Source organism: Tasmannia lanceolata, unplaced genomic scaffold, assembly GCF_043159265.1.
Source record: "Tasmannia lanceolata isolate RefF3 unplaced genomic scaffold, GAP_Taslan_0.1 ptg000003l, whole genome shotgun sequence".
NCBI classification, from domain to species: Eukaryota; Viridiplantae; Streptophyta; class Magnoliopsida; order Canellales; family Winteraceae; genus Tasmannia; species Tasmannia lanceolata.
Genome location: NW_027518680.1, coordinates 41,443,986 through 41,455,412, shown reverse-complemented (window position 1 = coordinate 41,455,412; position 11,427 = coordinate 41,443,986). Strand labels below are relative to the sequence as shown.

The following is an 11,427-nucleotide window of genomic DNA, read 5'->3' as shown; positions in this document are numbered from 1 at the left end:
TTTATCACTAATGTGTTTGTTTGTCTAAGTTGTAGATCTTGATAAAGTAAGATCAAGGATGCTTGGATTGAAGGCCAAGAAGCCCACATTGGACCACTAATTGGAAGGCCTAAGTCATCAAGCAAGAAGTCATGAAGACTTGAAGACATGAAGAAATTCATATTGAAGACCAGTTTTTGTCTTTTAGAATGTATTTGATCCAAACCTAGATTAGGTTTTTTAGAGGCATAATTTAGTTAATCTCACACACCCTAAATAAACAAGTGATTGTATTTGTGGAGTTCCAACACCTTGGAACCCTCATAGCAATCCCATCTTGGTTGAGAATTGGAAGCTCAAAACAGAATTGAAAATCTGCTCTGCATAGGCTTCTCGGAACTCCGAGAGTTTTTCTCGGAACTCCGAGAATTCTCGGAACTCCGAGAAATGGTCCAGTAGACTTTTTCCAATTTCTGTGTGGCTTCTCGGAACTCCGAGATTTTTTCTCGGAACTCCGAGAATTCTCGGAACTCCGAGAATTATTCTCGGAACTCCGAGAACACTCCAACGGTCTTAAAAAGAGCCGTTTGGAATTTTGCTGGAATTACCGTAATGCCACTGAACGGTCATATTTTGGTTTTCCTATAAATATGGGTGTTCTAAACATACAAACTATCAATCCTAACACTCTTAAACTTCATTTGAATACCCAAGAGTGAATCAAGCTTCAATTGTGCCTCTCATCACCAACTCTAGGATTTGGATCATAGGCTCTCAATTGTACATCTTTTGTAACCCTTGTGAAGGGATTTTTTAGTTCTTTCTTTCATCTTTCAAGATTTGTATTCGGGCGAGTATTCGGAGAAGCGGAGCCCTTTTTCTCCGTGGTGAGGATTGCCACCAAGGTTAAAGCAATTGTAATTGGCACCGATCTTCGCCAAGGTTAAGAAGATCAAATAGTGAAGCCATCAACGGGTTTGGTTGGTGGAGTGGAGTAGGCCTCGGGTTTGAGGACCGAACCACTTTAAATCTCGGGTGCACTCTTTCTATCTCTTTGCTCTTTCATTTGCATTGCACCATTAGATTTAACTTGTATGCTTAAAATATTGTTTTTGATCCCTTAATCGGTTTAAGTTTTTCAAATTGGTAAATTCTAGTTTTCTTAAACAACCGCATTCTCCCTCCTCATAGTTGCCATTTCTATTATAACTTGGGACCCCCTGAAGCTAACCCTTGCTACAAAATAACTGATGGTGGAAATGGGAGAGGGGTAAATTCCTTGTTGGGCTTTTCCTGAGGTTCAGCCACAGGTTGGTCATAATCCAAGACAATGGGTTCTAAGGTTTGGGAGGTTTAGGATTGGAACGAAAAAGGTTACCAATCTCAGCTGACGGAGATTTCTTGAATTCTCTAGTATTCGGGTTACTTGAGCCATGGCTTCCTCAATTTGTGTGCCTGCCACAATAAAGTGTTTGAAGTCTCCATCTTTTTCACAAAAGTTAGGAAAGACTCATTCGTGTCTTGTTTGGTCCTTTCCAGATCTTTTCTGGTGATCTCTGTGCCATCATCATACTTGAACTGTTTTATGAATTGTTCACCTATATCTTTCCATGTCCTATAACGAGTCTTGTCTAGGACCATGAACCACCTTCTAGCAACCTTGGTGAGTGAAACAGGGAACAACTGAGCCATTTGCTCGGGAGATAGATCTTGGGGCTGACACATGATGGTGAACATTTGCAAGTGTGTGATGGGACAACCAACGCTATCATATTTGTCAAAATCAGGCATTTGGAAGTTGGCTGGGAGACGAATTTCAGGAAACAACGTGAGATCACTCGGGTTGAAATCTCCCTGTTCTTGAAGCTGAATATCCTGAACTTTCTTGGTAAGATTGTCTAATTTTTCCATAACTGCCTTATCAACCATTGTCTGAGAAGGTTTAATGTGATCCTCACAGTACTACTCTTTCTCAAACTCTTCTTCAGTCTTATCGGAAATATCAATGAACATAGGCTGGGCAGGTGCTTCGGAAGTAGATGCATGGTGCATGGGTCCTTTATCCTTAGAATTGGAAGATGAAGGTCGAAACTTCTCAGAAAGTTAGGCTTTGATGACTCGATTCTCTTCTTTGATCTCCTAAAGTTGTTTAAGAACCAAGGCCAAAGTATCAGCAATGGTGATGGGTGAAGGATTATCTTAGTTTTCTGCCATTAGTGAGTACAAGTGAGAAGGAGAAGATGCTGGAACAATCACAGAGGGTGGTGAAGAAACAGGTCTTCTCTCCAACCGTGTAGAAACTTGAACCCAAGGAGTGGTGGGCTTATCTATGGTGAATGTTCCAGTCATGAAAACAATGAACTCGAGGTATAAGCTTGACATTCAAGGAGTGTTTTCCACTCAATGACTGAAAAATGATTATAGGCTAAACATGTAATGGAGATGATAGGATAAATCTATAAAGAACCGAGACATAACAATGATGACACAAGTGAGCAGGTAGAATGCCCCTAGTTTAAGGATTATGAGAATGAACTCTGAGGAGTTTAGCTAAGTAATCTTGAAAAAGGTTACCCCTAGAGTAAGAAGAGATCAAGGATAAAAGTATGATCAGATCATCATGATTGCATAATCAAAGGATTGAGATTCTGTTCCTGCCAATTAAGAGAAGGAATGAAGATATGATCGAATAAGAGAAAGACAATAGGCTCACGATCAAAAGATTGGGAGAGATCGCATAAGATTGCTTTTGAAGGATAGATCAAGAAGAGACTAACCTTATGAGATCTTAGGAAAAATGGGATTTATATCATAATCCCAAAGGGAAAGCTTTTAATCACACAATATTAATGTGCAAACTATGTGAAATGCATCATAAAATCTAATTTCAATGTAATTCCTAATGTGTATTTTGATTTTCTTGATTTGTTTGGATTCAATCTAAGTGAATGCTCTCCTAAAATTCTAATTTGTGGAAAATCCTATATATTTTAATTAATTCAATTAAAAAAACTAACATACAAAATCCCACCATTTGTGGTGGGCCGACTCGTGCTCGGTATGCCATCCAAGCATCCAAAGCTGCCTACGTATCCAAGCCTCACTACTACTAAAACACCAATCTAAATTGGACTAACTGTTTCAATAGTTTAAGGGAATTCATTTGATTCAAGTTGAGTAGCTTTTATTATCCTATTACTTCATCTAAGATGCTATATGGTCCTACCTAAATGCAAGACGTTCCCTAAACTAATGTAGGTGAACCTACATCTTAGGTTAACTAGGCTTGTCCTATAGGGAGATGGTTGACTAGTGTAACTAGATCTATGGCACGGTTGCTATCCATAGCAAACGGGCATGATGAGGCTGGACTCATAACTCTAGGACACCCTAAAACCTAGAACACAATGTGACATAAATGTTCCTAAAGGGCCCTAAGGGTTCCTACGATGGGAGACCGCAATCCAACGGTTCCAAACACAAGGGTTAAATCGACTCGAATTTTTAAGTTAAATCATTTTTAATTTTTCAAAGATTTTCGATTCCTAACATCTAAGGAATACCAAAGGCTCTAGGGCTTGACGAATTTCATACTTAGATCGCATTCATGAAAGGGAGTCGTGCGCTCTCACCTTGCACAATTTCGCGCATAAGTTATAGTATATTGTTGTTTGGTATGGTTCTCAGGATTTCCGTGGACTACAACCTCGGATCCAACAGCATACTATAATTCAAATACCCAAATTATCAAGGATCAATTGCAATTGGAATACGATTATGAAAGCGATCTTGGTGGTTAAACTATCATGGTATAGCAAATTTGCAAAGAAAATCAATGATTCCTAAGGTTTCTGTTTCTATAGTTTAAAGATTGAGGACATGATGGGGAATTAGAATTTTCTAGAAATTTTTATGACAATTTGATTGATTGACAAATTTTTATGACAATTTGAAGACATGAAGGTTTCTATTTCTACCTACGTACCCCAAAGAAGGATTGGGATCAGGACCGCATAGTTCGAGGCTTTTCTGTGGGAAAAATGATCGAAGGGGGATGATTTCTGTTGGCTTTGCCAAAAGGGGTGACCGAACCTGAGTTTTGCAAGGCTGCCTACGTACCCCAAAGAGGTTGGGATCAGTCCACGTAGTTCGTGGCTTGAAGGCATCTTCAAAGCGGTTTCAAATTTTTGTAGGTGAGTCATTTTAGGCTCTGATCATCACATGGAGGCCTTTGATATCTTTTGATTTAGGTTGGTAGGTTTGGAAATTCTATCTCCATTTTGGTCAAGAAGTTCGACGGCTTGTCCGGACAAGATCTTATCAACAATGTAGGGGTGAGATCGGTTTGGTTTAAATTTTTCCGTTAGATTGAAGACATGAGTTCGGTATTATCTAAACACCATATCCCCCTCTCTGGAAGTTCACGACTTTGCTCTGCATCTTTAGTAGGTGCATCAGTTAACTGTTTTGTGACAACTTTGTCTTCGACAAATTTCTGAGTAACGTTCATGATGTTGAATATTTTGACGAATGGTCATTGGATGATTGTTGGTGATAACACCGAGGGAGATGACAAACAACTTTTGATTTCTTTGAAGGCTTCTTGACATTCAGTGTTCCACTGTTTGGATAGTCGTCCTTTGGATAGGCTTTGTTGAGATTCCTAAAATTGACATAAGATCGAACATTTCCATCTTTCTCGGGTATTGGAACGATGTTTGCTAAACACTCAGGATACCTGAACACTTTTTAGAAATCCTGCTTTTAGCTGGTCAATCTTTGATCTTCGAGAAACCATTCTGGTCACATTCTTCTAAGCTTTTGCTTCTTTGTCTTGGCTTCTAGGAAGAGAGGGATATGGTGCTGGACAATTTCCTCACTTAATCCTTGAATATCTTCATATGACCAAGCAAAAGACTTCTTTGAATTCTTTTAACAATTTGGTTAATTCCGTACGCTCTTCAGGGGATAAGGTTTTGCCAATCTTAATCTCCTAAAGCAGGGATTCACTACCAATATTAATAGTTTCAAACTCATCTTCTAAAGGTTTTGCTCGATGCTCCTCCTCTCGTTTGATTAATGACTTAACCTTAAGGGGAGTTTCATCGACATCCTCGTTTGAGGAGGGTTGTTCATTTTATTTAGCATTTACTTCAGGAGAATCGAGAGACAAAAGCGAGTACAGAGAAAGTTCTTATATTGATTTGTAAGATACATCAGAGAAGAACTGACCGACGCTCCCATGTCAGGCTCATTTACATTTGATGCTTTTTCAAAAGATGAATCAGAATCGGAAAAGGAGTCGGACTCAGAAGACGAGAAGTCTGTATCCGGAGGAGTAAGGAGTGGGATAAAAGTACCGACTAGTTTGAGAGTTTCGTGTTACCAACATCAACAATCATACTTTGTGGGAAAAACACAAATGCTCATGGTTTCCTGCTTCCAGCCATGATCTTTAGAAGGTAATATCTGCTCCTGATGGGATGATGAAATCACCCTGTTGATGAGTTGCTGGATGGCGTACTTCAAGGAGACATACCTCTCAGTCGGGTGGCCCTTCCCTTAATGATATTCATAGAATTCCCACTCACTGTAGTTTATTGGTAGTGGATTGGAGAGAGAGCTAGGTGTACGAGTAGTGAGCTTGTTATTCTTAATCGAAACCCTCATAACAGTGACCGCGTCAGATGGTAATGTGGAGAAGGCGACGGTTTTTTCTCCCGTTTTTCTACTTTGGCTGAAGTGTTATTTACTTCTGCCCCTAATTCAGGATTCTTGGAGTATGTACACTTTAACTCTGGTGCAGATCTTAGTATCAATCCTCTCACCATAGAATCATCTATCTTGTTTCCCGTGTCAGTGAAATGTTTGAGACTTGAGAAACTTTGGGAGGCCATAGGGCGCTGGAAGTAAAGGGTTAAGTTCTGTTGCATCATGTCTATCTGATCTTCCTCAGACGGACGTTTGAGCATCTGAGCTGCCTTTTGACGCCAACGTTTTATGAGGTCTAAGAAAAATTCCATAGGTTCTTGCTTAGTGGACTGGAGATCCCGGCGAGAAATTTTGGTTCCGTCCTCATGAGAGAATTGTTTGATATATTCATTCATTATGCGGTCCCAGCCCATAGTCGGTAACTCAGACAAATTTAAAAGCCACTTCTGCGCCACACCTTCCAAAGACATCTGAAAGGCCAATGCTAATTGTTCTGGAGACAGTTTCTGTGATCGGAGCATGCCTTCAAATGCTGCGAGATGCATACGAGGACAGCCAGTTCCATCGTATCTGTTGATATCTGGCCACTTGAAGATGGTGGGAAGTTGTACCTCGGGGAACAAAGAGATATCTAGCATGGTGAGTCCTGATGTCCTCTGAACCTTAATGACTTTGAGGTCCTGATTAACCTTGGCAAACTTATCCTCCCACTACTTAACTATCTGCGCAAGGGGATGATTCTCATCAGCATACCGCTCTTCTAAGGATGGGTCCAAAGGCTGTGTTGTAGACTGATTAGCAGGCTGTGCTGGTATGGTTTCCTGAATAGTAGGGATAGGTTGTTGAGGTATTGCAGATGCCACAGCAACCTGAGGAGGTGCTCTCAATGTAGCGTTCTCTTCCAAGACATGACGAAAACTTCAAGTGAGTTCAACTACTGCCCGTTGCAGTTCTTGAATAACCTGAGACTGGTCCGTAGGTTCTGCCACGATGGCAAGAGGAGTTGATGGACTAGACGGTTCCGAATTTCTACCGAGTAAGTAGGAATTGAAGGACTCGGTAAATCCAAAGTTCTTTCTAGACGAGAGTTGGTACGGGACCAGGCTTTTGATTTTTCGGGTGTAATGGTTTCAAGTCTACGAATTTTCTACCTGCGGATGGGAATATACATACACTAGTTTCAGAACTTTTTCACGCAATGAAGAACCATACAAAGTTTTAGAGTTCATACAAGTTTTTTTTTTTTAATTTTTACAAATTTTGGACGGATCCTGGGCAAGGGAGGGGTCGAGAGCAGAGTCTGCCCTTTCAGCTTGGACATTGGGAAAACACCCCTAGAAAGATTGACTTTGAATAGGATTTACATAAAGATCTAACCCTAACCTCGAGGTGACAAACGAACAGAGGTCTGACACTTTGGTTACGACAAAGGTTTAGCTGGGTATATGTTCTCGCGAGAAGATACATTTATTTGAACAGAGCCCTGACGCTTTTGATCATGAAGAAAGGTAGGGACAAGGTTGTTTTCAAAAGTGAAGGCAACATGACGTGATTTATGACTCCTGACTTATGAACAAAACACCGGTCAGAAAAGGGCCATCTTCCCAGAGAAAGATGATGACAACTTGGGCAGAGTTCTGCCACTGATTTGATCATGACGGTTGGCATGAAATGAGTCTCATCCTTTGGAAAGACTGAATGGGTTCGGATAGAGCTCGGGTACTGTGACAATAACAATGGCCTGACCTGGGATATCTTCATACCAGAATATGGATTAACTTGGGCAGAGCTTCGCTGCCACAGACCATAAATGGTTTTGAAATGAGTCTAACCTTTCGGGAAGACGAATTGGACTTGAGCGAAGCTCGGGTATTGTGACCATAACAATGGCCTGACCTGGGATATCTTTGTACCAGAAGATGGGTAAATTTGGGCGAAGCTCTGCCGCTACTGACCATAACAATGGCCTGGAAAGGGTATATACTTTTAGAAAAGGCTGGTTTAATTTGAGCAGAGCTTGGGTACTGTGACCATAATGATGGTCAGAATAGGATTATCTTCCTACCGGAAGATGGGTTCAATTGGGCAAAGCTCCACTGCCGCTGACCATAACATATGGTTTTGAAGTGAGTCTAGCCTTTCGGGAAGACGAATTGGAATTGAGCGAAGCTCGGGTACTGTGGCCATAACAATGGTCACGAATGGTTATCTTTGTACCGGAAGATGGGTTAATTTGGGCAGCAGAGCTTCGCCGCCACAGACCATTACAAATGATCAGGAAGGTTTATCTCTGTGTGGAGAGATGAACTTTAAACAGGGGTTTAACCGAGACAACATGGATTTAACCGGGATGGTTTGCACAAATCTATAAATAGACTTATTTGAACAAAGCTTCGCCGTCTTGACCATAACGATGGTCGGAACATAGCTAGGCTAGAAAATACAGTAAAGCCTATTGAGGCTGAGACCGAGTTGGTCTGGACATTTATTTGAGCAGAGCTTCGCCGCTTTGACCATAACGATGGTCAGGACGGGTCTGAACTCTATAAAAAGTAGAGCCTGATGAGGCTGAGACCAAGACGATCTAGATTTGGGAAATGATTGAGGGATTTCAAAATGTTTTGAAAGATGGACCAGAATGAGGGCCTTTAGGTTAAGCTTATCAACCTTAAGACGGACACCCCTCTAGGGTACAATGGTTACTTATCCAAGGAATTTGATGATATGGGTTTGCAAGCATGACTCTGGACAAAACTAAAGGTTAAAAGTAACCTCAAATCTTGCGTAAAAGTAAACTGTGACCGTTTGCGCATCGGGCTAGGGTAATGACATCCCTAGCAAGAATTGAGGCAACTCGGGGACACCTTTCTAGACTCTCTCAACATGCCCGAGGTGGGCCAAAGGTTTAGTGTATTTCTATTTTGGAAGACACTCACATCTCTCAAGAGTAACTGATAGGCTTACCTAACTCTAAGATCAGCATGCTCTTAAGCAGGGCATGGTACATTTAAGTGCGTAGTATGCAGGGCTATGCAGGGGATGAAGGCTTGAAGGTTCCTCTTGCCAATGTGATTAAACAAACCCTTGCCCAGTGTTCCTGGATGCGGCGGGCAATTAATACATCATCGTTTTAACGCCACCACAAGGGTGACATGCAAAGAGGTGGTGCTTTCACCTCAAATGGATGCGTGACCAGCAGATGCAGGTGATGAAATCCCAAATACAACTGAATCCGCTCCAAGGGCTAGTCACTCCTGGGTAAATAGGTATGCAAGCGGGTGATGAAATGCCATATGGTGTGTGTGTGTGTGTGTGTGAAAATTAAAAAAAAAAGGGGTAAGCCTAGGTGCCTCCCATGGCATTTTTGCGCAATTGGCGGCAATTTTTTGCTGCAATTTTGAGCATTGGCTCTTAACAATCCCTGCAAAAAGATGTGTGAAAAGTGTTTATGTACTGAAAAGTAAGTCTAACACTTCTTTTATTTTGCTTGTCGGGAGCGTTCGCAACTTGCGAATACCCCTGAAGGCTACATCGGGTTAAGGATAACCCTAATAAAGGAGAAAAATCAAATTAGTTGATTTAAATTCTTTGAAAATGCCAAGTTAGTCATAAAGAGTTACAACCTTTTTCATTTTGATAACAGCTCTGCTGAGAGGGATTTTCATGTCTAAAAGTTCTCCCCAGCAAAGTCGTCAGTCTGTGGGAGCCAGTTTTTTCCCTCGTTGCGCAGGACGGCAAGGGATCCTACAATCGGGTTTTCAGGGGGTGTTAGATCTGCGCTATTTGCAAACTCGGGACCATAGTCCTAACTTCGCAAGTTAGAGAACCTCAGAGTCGCCACCTGGATTAGGGACTAGGACCTGTTTCTGTTCTTCTAAGGAAATGAGCAACCGGGCTCGAATTTCGTTATGAGAACAGTACTCAAAGGGGTTCTTTTGCTCTGGGCCTTTGAACCTTTATTTTACTCTATTTTTAAGCCGTGGTCTTTACAGATATTTGGGTACTGGTTGTAGTTACAATTGGGGAAGGTGTTAGGCACCTCTCTTGCCCAGATTAATCCGGTCTCTTAACTTAGATTGGCATTTTCGAAGGATTTGAAATGAAGTAATCGGATTTTATCTCCCTTGTTAGGTTATGCTTAATTCCGAATGTAAATGAAATGGATTTACAGAAAAAATCAAAAAAAGAAGCGCGGTTTGGTTCGATCCTATTTGAGACCATATGTCACAGACTCTAAAGGAATACTGCAAGTAATCCAAAGTAGGCTCCCTCTTCATAAATCAAACAGAAAAGCCAGTACAGAAAGTAAAAGTAAGGCAGAGGGGTTTATATCATAAGTTCAGGGGGCAATTTGAGCGCCCGAGATCATATGATGTCACCACCTCGTACCTTACTTTGTAAAGAAAAGAGCAGAAAGCTGTAAATTGCAGAAAGTAAAAGAAAGGTAGAGGGATTTATATCATAAGTTCAGGGGGCAATTTGAGCGCCCGAGATCTTATGATGTTACCACCTCGTACCTTACTTTGTAAAGGAAAAAGCAGAAAGCTGTAAATTGCAAAAAGAAAGGTAGAGGGATTTATATCATAAGTTCAAGGGACAATTTGAGCTCCCGAGATCTTATGATGTCACCACCTCGTACCTTACTTTGTAAAGGAAAGTACCGAAAGAAAATGTAACTTTACCAGGAATTGCGGAGAAATCGGCGGCATAACGGCACTATATAGCCGAAAAGCCTCCGAGTTCGTCGAGATTTCAGCAGAACAACAGCGCTGCTATTGAAAAGTAGCTCGTAGTTTTGCGAAATGCGGCAAAACAACAACGTAGAAAGCGGATGTCGCTCCGAACCTTCGGAATTTCGGCGGAGTGCCAACGCCCAGTGAGAGCTACTTAGTGTTTCTCTACTTTCTCTCTTCTAAAATACAATCTAACTAGGGTTTTTTCTAGATTTCTGCAGGGGTTCGGTGTATAGAAATACACCAGAGGGGGGTGTATACACCTAAAACCAGAGAGGGCGAGAGAGGGAGAGAAAGGAACCCCTCTGCTCTATTTATAGAGGAGGGGGGTTATTTTGGTTATTTTCAACCCAAATTCGTCTAGGGTAAATTTGGGGGGTGGTGCCATTCTCGGTTCCCGCGATTGTTTGTTTTATATGCTTTCGTCTTTTATCGGTAGTTTAAAACACGCATAACTTCTTCATTTGAACTCTGATTTAAGCGCGATCAGGTGCGTTGGACTTGTGGTTTCACGTACTTTCCAATGAACCTAAATTGCTTGGTTTTGGGAGACAAAAATTTCCTTTAGTTTGCCGAAAAAGGGCAGGTGCTGTGTAAAAACAGGCATTTTGGTTGCCCAAAAAGGCGGGTGTTATAAAAACAATCTTTCCGGTTGTTTCTCCAAGATAATAAGGTTTTTGGAAATCATTTCCTTTTGTAAATACCCTAAAGAGAGATTGAGAGAAACACATTTGGTGCTCTGGGACTCATCATAAGGTTCTTCCTCGCAACCCCTATCATTAGTACCGCCTTGACAAAATTGGGTGTCGACACCTACCCCGATTGGTATAGCACTGAGGCCGATGATCTTGTTTATTATATTGAAGAGGTATGCCAAGCGGTGTTGGAGCGGCAATATGCTATCCACGATCTGTACCAAGTAGATGTAGACATACACCGTAGAGGCCAGGTATCTATCTTTGGGAGTTTGATGATGATACTTCTTCAACACCATCATTTCGTA

The 11,427-nt window shown here is 41.4% G+C and overlaps 1 protein-coding gene across 1 annotated transcript; it reads right to left on the bottom strand.

Moving 5' to 3' along the window:
- Positions 1 to 5,645: 5,645 nt before the first annotated feature.
- Positions 5,646 to 6,329, bottom strand: LOC143869778 (uncharacterized). Its single transcript, XM_077376335.1, has one exon. The coding sequence runs from the start codon at positions 6,327 to 6,329 to the stop codon at positions 5,646 to 5,648; it is 684 nt and encodes a 227-aa protein (XP_077232450.1).
- Positions 6,330 to 11,427: the final 5,098 nt, after the last annotated feature.